Below are 18,392 nucleotides of genomic sequence, written 5' to 3' on the forward strand. Positions count from 1 at the left end.
AGAACGCTATTAGCATCAGGCGAAGCCCGCACATGTACAAATGTGGGCTTGGTAAATATTTTTTTTAAATATAACTTGACCGTAATTTTTAGAGTATATAATTTTTAACATAGAGATCATGAAAATGAAAAAATAAAAAAAAATTAAAAATTAAAAATAATAATTAATATGAAAAAAATATTTGAAAAGTTAGTTACAATTGGTTTATACCTGGAGAGCGCAAATGCGGTCCATCCCCATGAAACCATCGTTCAAAATTTAACGGACAAGCCTTTATGGATAAGAAATATCTTAAATAATCAAAGGGAAGGAAAGGGAATGGAGGGCAGGTCGTATTGGTACCACTCGCATAAGAGAGAGAGACAAAGTGGAGAGGAGAGGAGAGAGAAACACGATTCCGAAAAAAATCACTGCCCAAAAGGAGTGATGCAGGGCCTCTGGTCGAAACGCTCATTTCCTATTCAGGTAATAATATTTTTATCGAGGTTTCTCTCCATTCATCCAATTTTAGGGTTGTTATCTCATTGTTCTCATAAAATTTTGGTGCATGAATCCTCATTTAAATATTGATTTTTTTTTGTTAGTATTCTCATACGCATCCTATCATTTACTCTCTGTAATATTTATTCTGCATTCGTCTACGTAACTTCAAAATTAAGGAGATTGCATAGGGAAACTCTATCGTCTCAGAAGCATGAGCTCAACTCTGTTTAGTGTGTTTGGTTGTTTACTAACTGCTCTATTTAAGAGAGTTTGTGACTGCTCTTTCTCTCACTAGACACGCTTAGGTGTTCTTTGTTTTCATTTTAGTTCAAATTATACTGTTAAATTTGCACAAGGAGGAGATGGCACGAAGTGAACTGGGGGGCTCTTTTTTCTTCTTGTTGTAAATTTAATTTTAGGCTTTGAAGCTGTTGAATAGGCATTTTGCGGTCGCTGTTGTTTCTTGTTTTAGATTGAGATTAGGATTTTTTGCTGTTGAATAGGGCTGTTGTGGTCTAAATGGCACCAGCCATGGTCCTCGGTACCACTCATTCTCCAATGGGGATCAGGATTTTGGATTACTTTTGCAATAGGCGTGGGCTCATTTTTATAACTGGTTTTAATCCGTTATTTTCGACTCGAATTCAATATCCGGTTTTAAAGATGGGGATTAATGCTTCGGAGGATGGGCAATCCACCTCTTTGTATTTGGAAAAGGAGAGTAAGGAAGGGCAGTTGATTGGGTTTGAAGAAAATGGGCGAATTGTGTCTGAAAAGGAAGGAGAGGGAAAGGACAAGAAGTTGAAAGCAGAAAGTGATTTTAACGGATTAGAATTGTTAGAAGATGATCTTAGCTGGGAAGTTCAGAGTGCAAAAGACTATATGGATAGGTCGAAGGAGTTTGACAGGCAGGATAGTGGGCCACCTCGCTGGTTTACCCCTATTGAATGTGGGCGTCCAATGAAGGATTCTCCGGTTTTCCTCTTTCTGCCTGGTACATGTTAAAGGGTATTTTATTTATGTACATCAATACATGGTTCTTGATGTCTTTTGTTAGTTGTTTGTTTGATGTAGTTGTTTTCTAGTTCTTGTGTGGTTATTCTTACTCCATAATTATATGTTAGATGGTATCCTCGCTTTTCATACTTGTGTTTGTTATTTGTGCACTTTTTGGATGAAAGCCAACAACCAATGTAATTGTAGGATAGTCTTTTTATACTCTTTTTTTTTTTTTTTTTTGAGAATTTATAGAAGGCAATGCTTACTAACTGTTGACTTGGATCAAATAGATTCTTTTGCCCAATGATGTTCATGGCTCATTTGGTGAATGCTACTTTTTTGAGCTCTTTTTTTTTGGCCAGTTATTCAAGCTACTTGTGAGTTCAACCAATGCCGGTGAAATTAGAAAATTTTGTGGTTATGTTCACTACGAGTAATATGGGTATTTATTTGCATTTATTGCATGCTGTGCAGCGGATCTTCATTATTATTCTTGTCCTGTTCCATTACTGGATTGATGCTTCTTACTTGAGCCTAATTATTTGAAATTTAATATTTAGGAATTGGTGGCACTGGTTTGGGGCTCATGCGGCATCATCAAGCTCTTGGGAGGTTAGCATTTGTGCATTTGTGTTTCTTTTCTATATACATACGTGGATACCTATGTATAAAAGTGCAAAACTACAGGTTATGTCAATGCATATGTTTGTTGCTTGCTTACATATATATGTAAGTACCTAAAAAATTACATAGGTGTGAAATTGTGAATGCATGTATGTGTGCATGTTTGCATGTATGTATTAGTATAGGTGTGCAGCTGTGTGTATGTGTATGTTGGTGTATATGCATATGGTTATGCACATGGTGTGTGTGTGTGTATGCATGTGTATTTGTCCATGTCTATTCTCGTTTGTTTTTGTGCATATGCCTTAGATAATGTTTATGTGTGTGTGCATTTATGTATATACGCATGTATGTCTATATGCATGCATGTATCCACTGTCTCATGTTTTATGTTCCTTAAATGCATTTATTTGTTGGGTTCTTTAACTCGACAATTAAATGGCTTCTTTGTCTTCGACTTGTGAGGGTATGTTATTTGATGTAAAATTAGCCCTGAGGTCTCTTGAATTTGCTTTGGGAACAAATGCACATTGCTATGGAATGAATATTTAGAAAGGCAACCCACATCTAACTGTGGAAATGAACTTGCAAACCAGAGCAGCATATGAGTATTCTTATGCTTTTAGGCCATGGTTACTCATTTTAGGATATTTCTTATCTCTCACATATATATGAATTTAGACTTTGGAGAAATCCAACTAGGGTATATTGTCACCAGAGAAGAGGTGCTTGATTTGATTTTTATTAGAAAGGAAGGCGGTTCTTTCCTCTTATATGGTAACATACTAATGTTACCATGGTCCATATCACCAGGGGTTTCATGTTGTTGGTTGACCACCATTCTTCGTTTGAAGATGACTTATGAATGTAAATTCTCATAGTACTTATGTGACTCTTGTTGCTAGTTTTACCCGTAGCAGTCATTTAATCAGATACAACTAGGCATTCTCTTTTATCCGTTAGCTGCTAGCTTGGGTAACAGTTAGCGAGTAGTTTGGTTGCTAGTTGGTTTGTTGGACAGACTATAGGGAGTGCAAACTCAAAAACATGATTCCATGTGAGCCAATGTTCTTGTTCATCCCATTTTGCCCTCTTTTAGACATATATACATTAGTGGTTGCTTAAGATTTTTTACCTGCTTCTCCATGTCACTATTGTGTCTGAGGAGTGCAAGAATAAGCTTGATTGAATACTTTGTAATGAGGACAAGTATGAAAGGTGAACTGATCTTTTATTATAAATATTAAGTGCAGGATTTTTGATGTTAGGTGCATGCACATTCCTATTTATGACAGAACACCGTTTGAAGGTTAGTGACAACTTTTCGCCTGTAGTTCATAACTTCATATGACAAATTTATTATTCTGATCTCTGATTATGTTATGGATGTTGCTATATTCCTTACACTTTTTTCCATTAATCTCATGTTCTTCGCTTCATATTGGAGTACTCACTTGAGCAAATTGATCAAATTGAACTGCCTAAACTGCAGTTAGTTTTCCTCCTAAATTTATTTTGCAAGTAACATGGCCATCTGAGTTAATCCTGATCGTGTTGACATGCGTGGTGGTTAGTATGCTACAAACTCTGGACTCAACCAAGGCCAATAATGTTTAGCTTAACCTAGAATGGGCTGAGATCATTCTGGGCTGTTAGTGCTAAGCAAAGCAGTTTTTGGTGATAGTGGGAAAGTAGTTTGGGAACATTGAGGAATGCATAATTTTGCGCAAGTTACATGAAGATGAAGGTTCCAACTTCCAGGTAGCATTAGCCACATAGGTAGCCTGTGAAGAGCTTCTCATGGTGCTCACAGCTCACATATGGCAACAGAGTTTGATGGATTTCTCTAAATTTACAGGTGGACTGATGTCACCTTGAATGGACTGTTCATGGATTATATGTAGAACTTTACAAATCCATACTCTTCTATAACTTTCAGAAAAAAAAGCATTCTTCATGAGGGTAATTTTTTATTTATTGACTGTTATCACATAAGCATGGCGTTATTTATATTCTGCTACTTAATTATCGAAGGTCTTATGTTGAATTTCAGATGTTGTCAAGGAGTTCTTATTGGGGTTCCTTACAGCTTTGAGAATGCCTATTTGCACTAAGAATTGTAGTGCCTGTACTTCACAATTTATGTTCTCATTGCATTGAGCAATGTTTATTATTATGTCATTGCTGGATCTTCTTTCTATGTTATTTAGTCCAGATGGATAATTGGGATTTTGTGGATCCAGGGCTAGTAAAATTTGTTGAAGATACCGTGAGGTTAGAGCATGCACTATCTCCAGACAGACCAATATATCTTCTTGGAGATTCTTTTGGGGGATGTCTTGCACTGGCTGTTGCATCTCGGAATCCTGCTATTGACCTTGTTTTGATCCTTTCTAATCCTGGTAAATTATGATCTTGGCTTTTTATTTTGCAAAAGAGTTTGGAATTGATCTTATTTTTTTTAACTAATTTTGCATGTGCTTTGTTTCATTGGGCTACGAAAAAATCTAGCCCTTGGGGTCATCTGCATTTGATAAAATGGACGGTGATGAATGATGTATGATGATTGAGAGAAAAAGAGACGCACTGCCTGTGTCATGTCCTGATCTGGTCTCTCCGTTTCCATCTTTCATTTAATTTTATGGTGGTGACTCCATTGGCATCTGCTTTTGCATTGAATTGTACTCCGTTTTCCAGGTTTATATCCGTTATATGGATTGGATTGTAACACATTTTCTCTTCTTTCAGCAACATCCTTTGGAAAGTCACAACTGCAACCTCTGTTACCTTTGATTGAGGCTGTACCAGCTGGGCCACATAGTGCCATTCCACATTTTCTAAGCACCATAAGGGGTATAATATTGAACTATTGCACTTAAAACTCCAGGATAAGCACCTAACGCATGTAATGGATGTTATGGAAATGGTTGTATAATAAAATAACATGATCAGTGATTGTCATTTGAGCTGGGTGCAAGTATTTACATAAATGTGGTTAGTATCCTACGCGAGTCTTTTAAATTTGCTTTGTGTTTTGTTTAGCCTTGGAGCCGGATGAGATCAATATGAAAATTTCACACAATTAATGATGTTTAGTGTTGTTCTCTGTTTTGCACCTTACGCTAAACTGCTCACAAACTCAAAAAGGGTGAACTGAATAAAGCTACCGATAGTTGTGCACCTTGTGATTACTCATGCCTGTTTGGAGATACTGAAGTCCTGAATTACTTATGTATCATATGTCTATACCTTTGCAAAGCGTTTATGTCCTAATTTGGGTCTTGTAATTTGCTTTACGCTTAACTAGAAGGATTTTTCCATTGTGTGTAGTTCAGATCAGAATCCTTACACATGCCTGTTCCTTTTTGTGGCACTATGGACAATTGCTGATAAACTTCATAGGATTTAGAAATTATGAATGATGAACCTTTTCATTAGTTTAAAGATTAATCCCTTCTATTTGGAAACATTATTAATGCTTTTCTAGTTTTTATGGGCAAATACCAAATAACTCTGGATTGACAGGCAGAAATTTATTACTTCAAAATCATGACTCCGAAAGAGCTTCATATGTGTGCTGTACTATTTGGTGTAATTCTGCTTGAATTGATGAAAGTGAGCTGCCTGGTTTTCTTGTTATGAATGGACTACAAGATGCACCTCAACCCTCATTTTTATATATGGGATTGTAAATTATAGAACAGTTTACCTTTGATGCATGTAGGTCAGAATAACCCTTAGCCGTCTGATGCGATATCGGCTGGCTCGTGTGTCTTCTCTCTGCACAAGGTTTGAGAGAATCTCGGGCTTGGAGCACATTAAATGGCAAGCCCTTTTGTCGTCCGATTTCACATAATGAGGCCAGAGGGTGATTGTAACTGTGTGCTAAAGATAGATGGTCTTATTGCATACTTTCTCTTTTGTCTATGTTACAGGCACCCTTTGCTGATCATGTTCATGAAAAATGCTTTATGGAGTTACTCCTTTATTACTTGGCTTGATAGTTCTCTCATTCTTAGTTTTTGGGAGTGGCAAGAGGTTGTCATTTCTTGTATTGTATAATATTTTCTTCTTGACTTTTGGACTACCTTCATAGATTGAATTTTCCATTCGTAATATGATAAGTGTGTGATGCACGAGTTCTTTTTTTGTTCTGAGCTGTATATCTCAATGCATTGTTGGAATATATGTCTTATATATTAGTATCCTTATACTGTCCACTTGCAGGCTGTTTGGGTAATTACTATCTCAATGACTTGTTTAGGTGATCTTGTCAAGATGGCAATGGTTGATGTTGCAGAGGGGCTTTCTCTTCCAGATATGGTGGCTCAGTTATCCGACGGTCTTGTTGCCTTGTTACTCCGTCTCTCTGTGGTCATTGGATTGGCACTCATTTCCTTGTTTATTTTTTGAGCATTTCTTTTTCTTTTAATATGTTGAGTTAAATGGAAGCATATAATGACCCTTCTAAATATTGAATGGAAGCATCCAATCCATTAATGATGTAGAATCGTTGGCAAGACTCACCATAATAGAATGCTTTTGTATGTTTCTTAATAATGTTCTCTCATCATGTAACTACCATTTTTGAATATCTAAAAGAAGCTATAATTGGTCACTACTAGTGCACGTTAGCGTTTTTCCTTTTTGCTAAATTTGTAAGTCAGCTTCACCCATATACTGCATATGGTTTAAAAGCTTCTAGTACTTGAAACACTCTTCTTTATTCCATCATTAAACTCTTGGATGACTGTTTTATGACTTGATACGTATCTGGCTACAATTGGTGATGTACAAAGTCGTATGACCTGAGTTATAATCTTGGCTTTTATCTACTCATGGGTAATGCCTATGAACAACAAGAAAAGATGAAGAGCTTAGTGACTTAAAAAGACTGAAGCAGCTGAGAAGTATTCTTTTGGTGGTAGTGGTGGTTTTGTTGTATGTGATGGGGGAGGTTGTAGTTTTTTTGGGAATACATAAACTCAGATGTCAAAACGGTGACAATTTCTGAGACGGAATGTATAATTAATATAATATTGGGGTGTCACATCATATAAGTAATGTTTTGCCATACCAAATTGCCAAAACACCCTCACGCAATTAAATGACAATTCTATATCTATGTAACTACTCAAGCACATCAATCATTGCGTAGAGCTCAAATCAGCCTTGACAAGTGAACCAATGAGAGTTTGTCTACCTCCATTATTTGTGATAATGCATCTCTTGACTGATATGAGGCAAAGACATAACATTGATTGTGAAAATAAACCTGAATAAGACTATCTTTTTCTATATGTCATGAAATGGGTATAGGACTGGATGCAAACTTGACCAATGAAACCCATGCTCTTTTCATAAAGTGATGGCAGTTTATAGGCCAAGATTGAAGAATGTGATAACTCATGTGGTGAAGTGGTGATTATGAAAAAATAATATTCAAAATATTGTGATATTTTATGGAGTACTGAGTTTTTGTATTATATCATGTCAAAAGAAAGTTTCTCTGATGCGACCTTGTTTTTGGCTTTTCTACCAGGCTTTGTCAAAAATAATATCAAAGGGAACACTTGTATGGAAATTGAAGTTACTTAAATCGGCTTCCTCTTATGCCAATTCCCGTCTTCATGCTGTCAAAGCTGAAGTTTTGGTGCTTGCCAGGTTTCTAACCCAACCAGATATATATGTTTACTTAACTACTTCTTATTATGGAGTTAGTTGAAAATTTTTCTTGTTTATGCCTTTTATACATGTTCTTTTCCTAATTAATAAGGTTGATGTTTCAATTATTTCATTAATCTTTTTTTTCTCTCCCATACAAATTGATTTTCACACCACAGGACCAAATGCCCTTTGACATCTCTATATTCAGGCTATTATGGATACTTGTTTTTCCGACAGGTGCAAATATGTAGTATCATTTTAACATTAGTACTGTTTGGTTGGCTGCGTTATGCGTCTAGATTTGAAATGTTTTGGCAAACAAAAAACAGTACTAGTGGTTATTTCATTAGCATTAAAAGGCTTCATTCCCACATATATAAATATCATGGACGTATGCTCCATATATGTAAATCATGTTTATTCAGTGGCATTGGTAATGGGTGGTTGCATATTTTTATGTGAATTGTGAAATGACACTTTTACTTGATGTAAGGAACTTGTCATATAATTGATCGTAAATTGGTGGATATGTATTTTTCTCAATTAGTACTTCATTCTGGAGTACTACCTTCAACTATTTGAAATCAGAAGCAATTTACCTTTTTTTTTTTTTTTTGTATTACACTTTGTTTTTCTTCAAATTGCAATTTTTGTTGTAACTAGCAGAACTTGTGATGGTTCAAATGAACTTATGCCTGTGACACCATAGCACTACCAAAATCTATTTCAGGACATGATCTGTGTTATGGTATTTAACATTAATGTCATGGGAAAGCTCAAAAACGTAGTTGTAATCTTTATGCCAGTGGCAAGGACCAAATTTTACCAAGTATGGAAGAAGCGGAACGACTTCGCAATACATTACCAAACTGCAATGTTCGATTCTTCAAAGATAGTGGCCATGTAATTTTATTGGTACGAAGAGGGTAAATGAGTTTTCCTATTCATTTTCTTAATTTTTGTGATGTTGTTCTAAACGTTTTTTTTATTCTTCGTTGACCGGTAGGTTGAGACTTGAGAGTGGATTTTGTCTTCTGTCTTGCAGATGGTCTGTGTGTAACTGTAGGAAAGAACCTAAATAACACCAAATTTGATGATCTATTGCTGAAATCTTTTGTCGGTAGTACAGATCAAGAAATGGATATCGTTTGTCTGACTTTTGAGCATACTGAAGGCTAATGCTCTGGGTGCCAATGTTATTCTGATGGCCTGGATGTCTAACTAAAAAGTGTCACTCTTAGATTTTCGGAAAAGCAATTGTATCATTCAACTATTTTTTTGGATAGAATAAAAATTTAGATACAGGGCGAGTTACATAAACACAAACAAAAGAACGAGCAAAGAAGAAAGGGAAAACTCGTAAAAATTGTTTATATGATTTTAAATGTATGTTCTTTTTATATCACTTGCCAAAAATCCAACTTCTTCCCTGCAAGGTGTGTTTTTTATCATTTTCAACTTTCCTTCCTGAAATACTGCATCCAGTTTCTATGTGGAGCTGGAGAAAGGGGCTGTGTTAACTATATGATTGTGGATGGCACGAAATGGGCTGTAGTGGTTGATCCTGGGAATTTCACATTTTCATGCTCCCAATGAATATTGCTAGCCTTATTTACTTAATTTGATTGCTTTAATCCTGTGGATTGACAGTAGATATATTTTCCAACCATTCACCATAAATTTGCGGGTTGGGATGGTGATAAGATAGGTCCAATTTTATTCTGTTAGTTTATATGTGCATGGTCATGAGTGTTTTGACCTTTGCATGGGTGCTTGCACATGCTTGCTTTAAAATGGACTAATTAGAGCTTTCCTTGTCCCAACTGTGAAGAAAGTTAAGTTTCTGGTTGAAAATTTGTACCAGAAAACTTACCCAGGGCTTGAGGAATATTAAATCCGGAAGTTGTTCATCATCTAAGTAGTCCTTTATGTCAGTGGTGTCAATGTCTTTCATATCAACTTTGAGGATCAAGCTTATGCTCTTAAGAGTGTGCGGGGATCATTGGTTTGGGGAAAAATTCTGAACTATTGTCAAATGGTTGATATTAGAATAGTCAAAATATCCACAAATGTAAACTTCTTAATATCTGAAATTTCGTTGGTGGGAGTACTATCTTTCTTAAAGGTATGATGCTGTTGTTGACACAGGAAGATGGTATCAATTTACTGACCATTATAAAAGGTGCCCAAGTTTATCGTCGTTCAAGAATTCGTGATTTCGTCTCTGATTTCCTTCCGCCTACTTTAAGTGAATTCAAGAGAATATATGACCAACAGAATGGGTAAATATTCTTCTAAGTTTATATGATGTAATTTCCTTATATTTGGTTGCTAGGCTTAATGCTTTAAATTCATTATTTTCTAGTTGGTTTCGTCAAGCTGTCAATGCAGTGATGCTTTCAACTATGAAAGATGGGACAATCGTGAGGGGTCTTGCCGGAATTCCCGACGAAGGTCCTGTTTTATTTGTTGGTTATCACATGTTGTTAGGACTTGAGTTGTATTCCCTCATAGGGGCAATCTTGAGAGAAAAAAAAATACTCGTGAGAGGCCTTGGTCATCCACTTTTGTTCACAAAATTCTCTGAGAGTTATTTCATAGATCCACCATTTGATACAATCAGGAATTTTGGTGCAGTGCCTGTCTCACCAAGCAATCTGTTTAAACTTCTTTCAAGAAAAGCTCATGTTCTTATGTATCCAGGGGGTGTACGTGAAGCTCTTCATAGAAAGGTAAGCTGTTTCCCTTCACTTTACTGGTAATGTAGTTATGTTGCTATTGTATGATAGATCCTCATTGGATTCTGATTCATTACTAAACTGATGACTCAGGTATTATTTTTGATGCTATAGCACTCATAAAATGTATTATTCATGGTTTGTCGTATACATATTGAATTTGAAAGTATATCATATGCATGAGGTGTATCCTACATGATGTTAGCCGAGGTCAGGGTGGAGAGAATTGTCTTTCCTTTTGGAGGATTGATGGTTGTAGCTCCGCCTGATTGTCTGTGATTTGCATACTTGAATTCGTCTTCACCTCCGTCGTTGAGAATCTATGTATTTTATCGAGAATACACAAATCAAGTGTATCTGATTCTTTTTCAATTTAGTTTAGGAGGCTTCTGTTCTCAAAACATATTTTACTGTTCCACTGAAATATATGGTTGACAATACTAATATTCCCATCTATGTTCTCAGTGGGAATAGCAAAAATATGGGTAGGAAAAGCAGCCCAGTAATTTTCGTACACACTCTAGCCAGGACAATATATATAGTTCTCATTTCCAACTTTTTTATTTTTTATTTTTGAATAATATCTCAATCGAACATTAACTCTATGTCGACTTGTTGCGAATTGCTCCCATACTTCTAAAATTGTGAAAGCATGAATTTCATTATGATGAGTTCGTAAGCACCAATTATAAGTAAGGTAGGGAGCCCTGACTGAAGAGTTCCGAAGGACAACAGGTAATATGTTTCACAAATATTCATCCTCATAAGGCTAGGTTGCCGAAACGAGTTTGACCTCACATTCATAAAGGAAAGAAAGGCATAACATTCTGAAAGAAAAGGCACAACATTCTGTACCTACGATTATGCAGTTTTTCTAATTTTGGAGCCTCGCCTTTCTTTGACAGGTTGTGATCTTTTTCACATTATTTCGTGCAAGGTTCCGTGACTCTGCCAGGTTACCCAGACTCTCCCTATGGGTGAGGCCGGGTATAGTCGAGTAGGGTGTACACTGTATAGTAACACATGAAAGAGCCCTTTTCAGCTATTTTTTCAGCTTTTTTAAGTAAGAATGCATGATTTTCATAAATAATGAATAAGGGAATCTATTGGAGTTTATAGATTGCTGCTAGGGTCATAAAAATCACCAAAATTGATTGGAATATTACTGTATTATTTAGTTTTGTGGAGATTGAAATTTCAGTCACCCCTTTTCCTCATTGTCATCCACATTTCTGTCCTTCCGAGTGATTTTGGATACATTTAATAGATCTTTGAGTTATCTACAAACGCCCTCTATTGATTTGCATATAGAGGCTTAAAATTTAAATATTTCGAAGGTTTCCCCTCGTCCCTATGGAGACCCTACTTCTTTTGGGTATGTTCCACCATTTATTTGATTTCTCATTTATTTTCAGTCATTTTAACTGAATTTGTGTACCGAGTTCTCTAACAAGTTCCCAATTGGATGTGCTATTTGAGTTCTTTAGATCAATTAGTCGAAGCTTTGTTTCATGCAGTAAGGAAAAAAAAACCCATTTTTTGGGAAATAAATTAGGGTTTTCATTAATTTTCAATTTAATGAAATTACTTCTTTTATTAAGGTAATTGTAATAGTGTTTAATTCATGATTTATTACCGCTTATTAAAAATATTATTCCTATTTATAAATTTTTATTTTAAAGTTAGTAATTTATATGCCCTAAAATATTTGGGTGAAATTTTTTGCTCAAAATATTATAATGCTTTTACACTGAAAAATCAGTGGTATAATAATAAATTTCTAACTAAAATTACCTAAAATTTTTGGAAGGTGCTGTCACGATAGATTTGTAACTAAATAGATTTCTTTTAAGTCGTTAATTTTTTTTATCTTGTAATTTGAAATTGTTATATTAATTAAAGTAATAATGCTTACATTTTGTAAATAAACCTATGATATTATGTGATAGATAAATCTGTTTTTATTACAATAGAAAATGCTTTATAAATATAAATTACTTTCTATTAAATTTATAAAAGAAAATAAGTTTCTTTGCAACAGTATAATGTTTGAAATTTTAATGTACAACTTTAGTAAAACGCATTAGAGATTCAGCCATTTTTCAGCTTTTTTAAGTAAGAATGCATGTTTTTCATAAATAATGCATAGGGGAATATACATTGGAGTTTATAGATTCCTGTTAGGGTCAGAAAAATCACTAAAATCGATCGGAAGATTACTATATTTTCGAGTTTTGTGGAGGCCGAAATCAGCCCCCCGTTTCCTCATTTTCATCCTCATTCCTGTCTTTTTGAGTGATGTTAGGTACATTTTGTAGATCTTTGAGTTATCTACAAAAGCTCTCTATTGATATTCATATAGAGGCATAAAATTTAGATATTTCGAAGATTTCCCCTCATACTTGTGCTTCCTGGCCGTCAATCTTAACTACCTCATCTTTAGTCCTAATATTATTAAACTTGCATTTCATATACTGTCTTAATCCGGCTAATTTTAAGACCTTTGGATTCTAGGGCATCCCTCCAAAGTTCTAACTTTGTGTTGATGCCGTTTTGGGTCTCATCGATCAAACTATGTCATCTGCGAACAACATATACCATGGTACCTCATCTTGTAGGTGCCTAGTTAATTCGTTCATAATTAAGGCAGAGAGGTACGGGCTCAATGCTGACCCTTGATGTAAACCTATCGGCACTGAAAACTCACTTGTCTCTCCACTAGTTGTTTGCACACTAGTTAGCGCTCTATCGTACATATCTCACTAAGTCGATGTAGTGTTTGGAGATTCCTTTCTTTTCCAACACCCGCCAAATCAAATATCGAGGTACTTTGTCATAAGGTTTCTATAGATCAATAAAGACCATGTGGAGGTCTTTTCCTTTCACCCTAAACTTCTCAATTAGTTGGCTAAATAGGAAAATAGCCTCAGTTGTTGACCTTCCTGGTGTAAAACTAAATTGGTTTTTAGATACACTCTTTTCATGCTTTAGTTGTTGCTCAGTCACTCTCTCCCAGAGCTTCACAGTATGATTCACAAGCTTGATCCATTGATAGTTCGCTCGATTCTGTATGTCCCATTTGTTTTTGTAAATAGGTAATACAATACTTTTCCGCCATTCGTTTGACATTTTCTTTGTTCTCAACACCTTGTTGAACAATTTTATCAGCCAGTCAATGCCAATCTCCCCCATTTACTTCCAAACCTCTATCGAGATACCATCTTGTCCTAAAGCCTTTTCTATCTTCATCATTTTCAAAGCTTCTTTCACTTTCAACATCCTAATCCTACGAATGTGTCACCATAGATTTGTAACTAAATAAATTTATTTTAAGTCATTAATTTATTTTGAAAGTATTATCTTGTAATTTGAAATTGTTATATTAATTAAAGTAATAATGATTGCATTTTGTAAATAAATCTATGAGATTATAAGTGATAGATAAATCTATTTTTATTACTATGGGATGTGATTTATCTTTTTATAAATTATTTCTATTAAATATATAAATGAAATAAGTTTCTTTGAAACAGTGTAATGTATGAATTTTTAATGTACAACTTTAGTAATATGTATTAGAGATGTAATATTGCTAACTTTATATATTGATCTGATTATTCAAAAATTTCATATTAAAAAAATTCAAACATTTTGAAATGTGTCATATTGCTCCTTTTTCCAACATTTACTTAAATTGTTAAGCATACTTTATAATAATAAATTCATATCTAAAATTGCCTAAAATTTTGGAAGGTGCTATAATGGTAGATTTCTAACTAAGCAATTTTCTTTTAAGCAAGTAATATTTTTTAAAAAGTATAATCTTGTAATTTGAGATTTGTTAATTTGAGCAGGCCCCAAATAGATGATGACGATATTAGTTGAAATGTAATATTTAGATTCTAAATTTTAAAAAATAAAATTTTAGAAATAAAATAATAACGATTTTGGTGGTTCAATTCCTCAACCTTATGTTGAAAACCCACAACGTCTACCAAGATGCCATTATAAGCTTGTTGTAATAGGCAGTATGATCTATACATGTATGTTTTATTTTAAGTGGTTCAAAACTAAAAATGTCCATGGGGTGATTCGATCCCCTTACCCCTTATAAGAGGCCCATACCATCTATCCGAGGCGACATTTTGAATCTTACGCTAAGCAATAACTATATGATATGTTATATCAGTTAGTTTTTTCGTTTTTCTTTTCTTTTTTGAACTCAAGCTTGACTCGAGTGAGTTACCCAGACTTGCCCGAGTAACTCGCCTCAGCCAAGGGGTGAGTACCTTGGCCTAGTCGAGTCCCGGAACCTTGATATCATATGAACCAATGCAATATTATTTTCTAATGACTTGGAATTTTAGATTGCTTGTGAATATTTTTTTACTCAGTTATTAAATGATCTGAAATGCAGTATCTTCAAAATAACCTCTTTAACCATTGTCACACAATTATATCGGTTCAATGGTTGGGTATTTTTGGAACCATTGGATATTTGTCAACTTGCAACTCATGATTGGTGCATAGCAAGTATCAACTATTGTTTATTTCTTTGAATATGTCATTACTGACTGTTCTTTCATATTGTAAATGTTGGCTATGAACCATGTTTGTGTTTTTCTTGGATATATTCCACCTGTACCCCTATATGCTTCATTTGTTTCTTGGCAAACTTACACTGTGTCTTAGCTTTCTAAACTGATTTGGTGTGTTTGATGGATGAAGGGTGAAGAATACAAGTTGTTTTGGCCAGAGCGTCTGGAATTTGTCAGAATGGCCGCTAAATTTGGTGCGACTATAGTACCGTTTGGTGTTGTTGGAGAAGATGACATCATAGAAGTAAGCTCTTAAAAGTTTACTTTGGCAGTCGTAAAATTTGGATTTTGTTATAACGGTATTTACTGATCGTGTTCATGTGAAGAACCATTCAGAAAAAGAATAAAAGATCATCTTCATGGCAACTTAATACCTTTCCATTGGAAAAAATCCCATACATTTATTTAAAGTTCTGCATTTATTGGGATTTTTTTTATGAATATAAAAATGAGCTTTTTAAGTAGGAAAATAAATAATCTTTCATGTGCCTCTGGTGTTCCTTCGAGTATCATTTGAATTTGGTTTGATAGTGTGGAATTGTATGTGTGATTGAGTTCATGGTGGGATCTTTAGTTTGATATTCCTTGATGTTATAGTTTATGATATTTGTTTTATGTTGATTGTTAGTCTGATTGCTAGTCCTTTTTATAGCAGTTGGTTGTTGATTACAATGATTTGATGAGCTTCCCTCCAGCTAGAGACTGGATCAAGCTACAAGATACGAAGATTATCAGATTAAGGTACTCTTTGCAGTGTGTGCTTATGCTTGATCTCCTTCTTGTTAAGCTGGGCAAGCTGGGTTTAGGAAGGCTCCTACAACTTTGTATAAAGTATGATTAAAAGTTGACTAAATGCTACAATTGTTAATTTGACGTAGTTTAATACATTATAATGTCAAAATGCTCTCTAGTGCTAGAGTCTTGATTTTGGTAATTAGTTATATGTATTTCTTTCATTTCTCTTTTGTTATATTATTTGATATGGGATTCTTTCTAATTGACTTAGCTTATAAGAATATTAGGGACATTTACATGTATAAATATGTCTTGGATGGAGCTCACTTCAGCTTAAGAGGACTTCCTTTTAGAAAAAGGAGATTACTTCTTAAAATTTCACTGCTTGAAAATTCTGTAGACTAGTAAGGTTAGTTTGGTAGTTTATATTTCACGTGAAGGTAGTTTATATTTCACGTGAAGTCTGTAATTGTCAATGCTTAATGAAATCCCCAGTGAATTTATATGAGAAGCTTTTGTTTTTTTCATATTGTCCAAATATATATATATATATAGGAAATTTTTTTTGTCAGCCCATGTATTGATGGAACAGTGTAAGCCCAAGAATCTGGGCCGATCCAATGATCACGGTTCTATTTCGTAATTGAATTTTAATTTTTTTCTACACATCCAAATCATTTGAAATGTGAAACATCTATTCTTCAAAAATATTGGAATCTCATAAAAATATTAAAAACATAACTCACAAAAAATAAGTTGACCAAAATACCCCTGAAATGCTTCAAAGGTATATTGGTCAAATTATTTTATGCGAATTATTTTTTTAATATTTTTATTAAGTGCGCTTTGATGAGAGAAATTGATGCTCCAAGTTTCATGTTAATTGGATTTATATAAAAAATATTAAAATTATATTGCCGAAATAATGTCATGACCATCAGATCGGCCCAGATTCAATCTGGGCCATTGAGCTTATACTATTTCATCAGTTGGTGGGCTGACCTTAGCAGTTTCCATATATATATATATATATATATATATATATATATATATATATGGATTATTTAGGGTGCTCACACTATGGAATAATTTATCATTGTCCTTAATAAAGTTTGAACACTTATATTTCATTGTTTTGTACATGGAGCATTTTTTAATAGGGGTATTTTTAGTCATTAGGAGAGGTCGGACATCATCCACATGGGGTGTGACATCACACCCCTCCTAATGACGAAAAATACCCTTACCGAAAAAATGTTTCATGTACAAAACAAGAGTACATAAATGTCCAAATTTTGTTATGTAAAATGTGATAAATTACTCTATAGTGTGAGCACCCTAACATAACCCTATATATATATATATATATATATATATATATATATATATATATATATATATATATATGACAAGCTTATGAACAGGTGAATATTTTGTGACTTAGTTGAAGGGGTAACTACTTGTATATTTGAGTTTCAAAATTTATTTGCCCCCATACAATTAACTTTCCAAAGTGTAATGTTGTTATTTTTACATATTTGCATGCACCTTATACAAATCAGCTCTCCCTTTATTACTCTGCATCCAGTACCGGAGGTAAAGCATATTTTGTGACTTAGTTGAAGGGGTAACTACTTGTATATTTGAGTTTCAAAAATTTATTTGGCCCCATACAATTAACCTTCCAAAGTGTAATGCTGATATTTTTACATATTTGGTTGCACCTTATACAAATCAGCTCTCCCTTTATTACTCTGCATCAAGTACCAGAGGTAAAGCACAACAGATAGCTATAACAATCATCAGAGTACACATATCCAAAGAATTTTAAAAGCTTGAAGAGCTATTTAAGCTTGTGTTGGTGCTTGTGATAACAGGACTGATCTGACTGGGGAGGTAGCAAACCAAGACGTGCATTTGCCTGGGCTTTTGCCAAAAATACCTGGGCGATTTTATTATTTATTTGGGACGCCTATTGAGACTAGAGAGAAAAAGGATGAATTCAGAGACAAAGAGGAAGCGCATAAGCTCTACCTGTACTTAAAGTCAGAGGTGGAGAACATTATGTCCTACTTAAGGAAGAAGAGAGAGGAGGACCCTTACAGGAGTTTATTACCGAGGGCTTTGTATCAGGCGACATGGGGTTTCACTAAGGAAGTTCCCACATTTGAGCTATGAAAGGCTGGTATGAAGGTGTATTTTATCATTTGTTGGTTGTATAGTGGTGAGATAAGATGTATAATTGAGAGGATATTCATATGAAATCTGATGTTTTCATGCATTTATATTCTTCAGGCTTCTGCACAACTTGGATCAATTGATTGCCTCAAAAACCTTGTACAGCAGTGATAAGTTTAAATGCCAAAGCTTGTGACTGTCGCTACATGAGTGATATCTTTGATGAATTTTGCTAAAATCGAAAAATTTTGGAAACTCTAAACCTGCTTTATTAATCAAATTTATGGAATCTTGTTGCTCATGCATTCAACCTACCTAACTATACAGACATATGCCCTCATAACTGACGGCAAAATTAGCCTTCAACTAA

At 34.5% G+C, this 18,392-nt stretch overlaps 1 protein-coding gene across 50 annotated transcripts; it reads left to right on the forward strand.

The window, feature by feature from the left end:
- Window positions 1–320: 320 nt before the first annotated feature.
- Window positions 321–18,227, forward strand: LOC18445216 (phytyl ester synthase 1, chloroplastic). Of its 50 annotated transcripts, none has more exons than XM_088859230.1 (15): window positions 321–465; window positions 2,043–2,094; window positions 3,360–3,415; window positions 4,350–4,508; window positions 4,855–4,959; window positions 6,371–6,480; window positions 7,649–7,770; window positions 8,580–8,688; window positions 9,922–10,055; window positions 10,139–10,227; window positions 10,411–10,505; window positions 15,240–15,353; window positions 15,762–15,850; window positions 17,722–18,029; window positions 18,140–18,227. In XM_088859230.1, the coding sequence occupies exons 2-14, from the start codon at window positions 2,069–2,071 to the stop codon at window positions 18,020–18,022; spliced, it is 1,509 nt and encodes a 502-aa protein (XP_088715356.1). In that variant the 5' UTR covers window positions 321–465; window positions 2,043–2,068; the 3' UTR covers window positions 18,023–18,029; window positions 18,140–18,227. The 50 variants fall into 50 exon arrangements, 20 of the variants coding, with proteins under 20 accessions (XP_088715356.1, XP_088715358.1, XP_088715351.1 ...); XM_088859232.1 differs by having other exon boundaries at window positions 15,765–15,850; XR_016049978.1 differs by having other exon boundaries at window positions 394–1,477; window positions 8,580–8,699.
- The last annotated feature ends 165 nt before the right edge of the window (window positions 18,228–18,392 follow it).

This window comes from Amborella trichopoda, chromosome 2 (genome assembly GCF_054954075.1).
Source record: "Amborella trichopoda isolate Santa Cruz 75 chromosome 2, AtrichopodaSantaCruz75HAP2 v2.0, whole genome shotgun sequence".
Classification (NCBI taxonomy): Eukaryota; Viridiplantae; Streptophyta; class Magnoliopsida; order Amborellales; family Amborellaceae; genus Amborella; species Amborella trichopoda.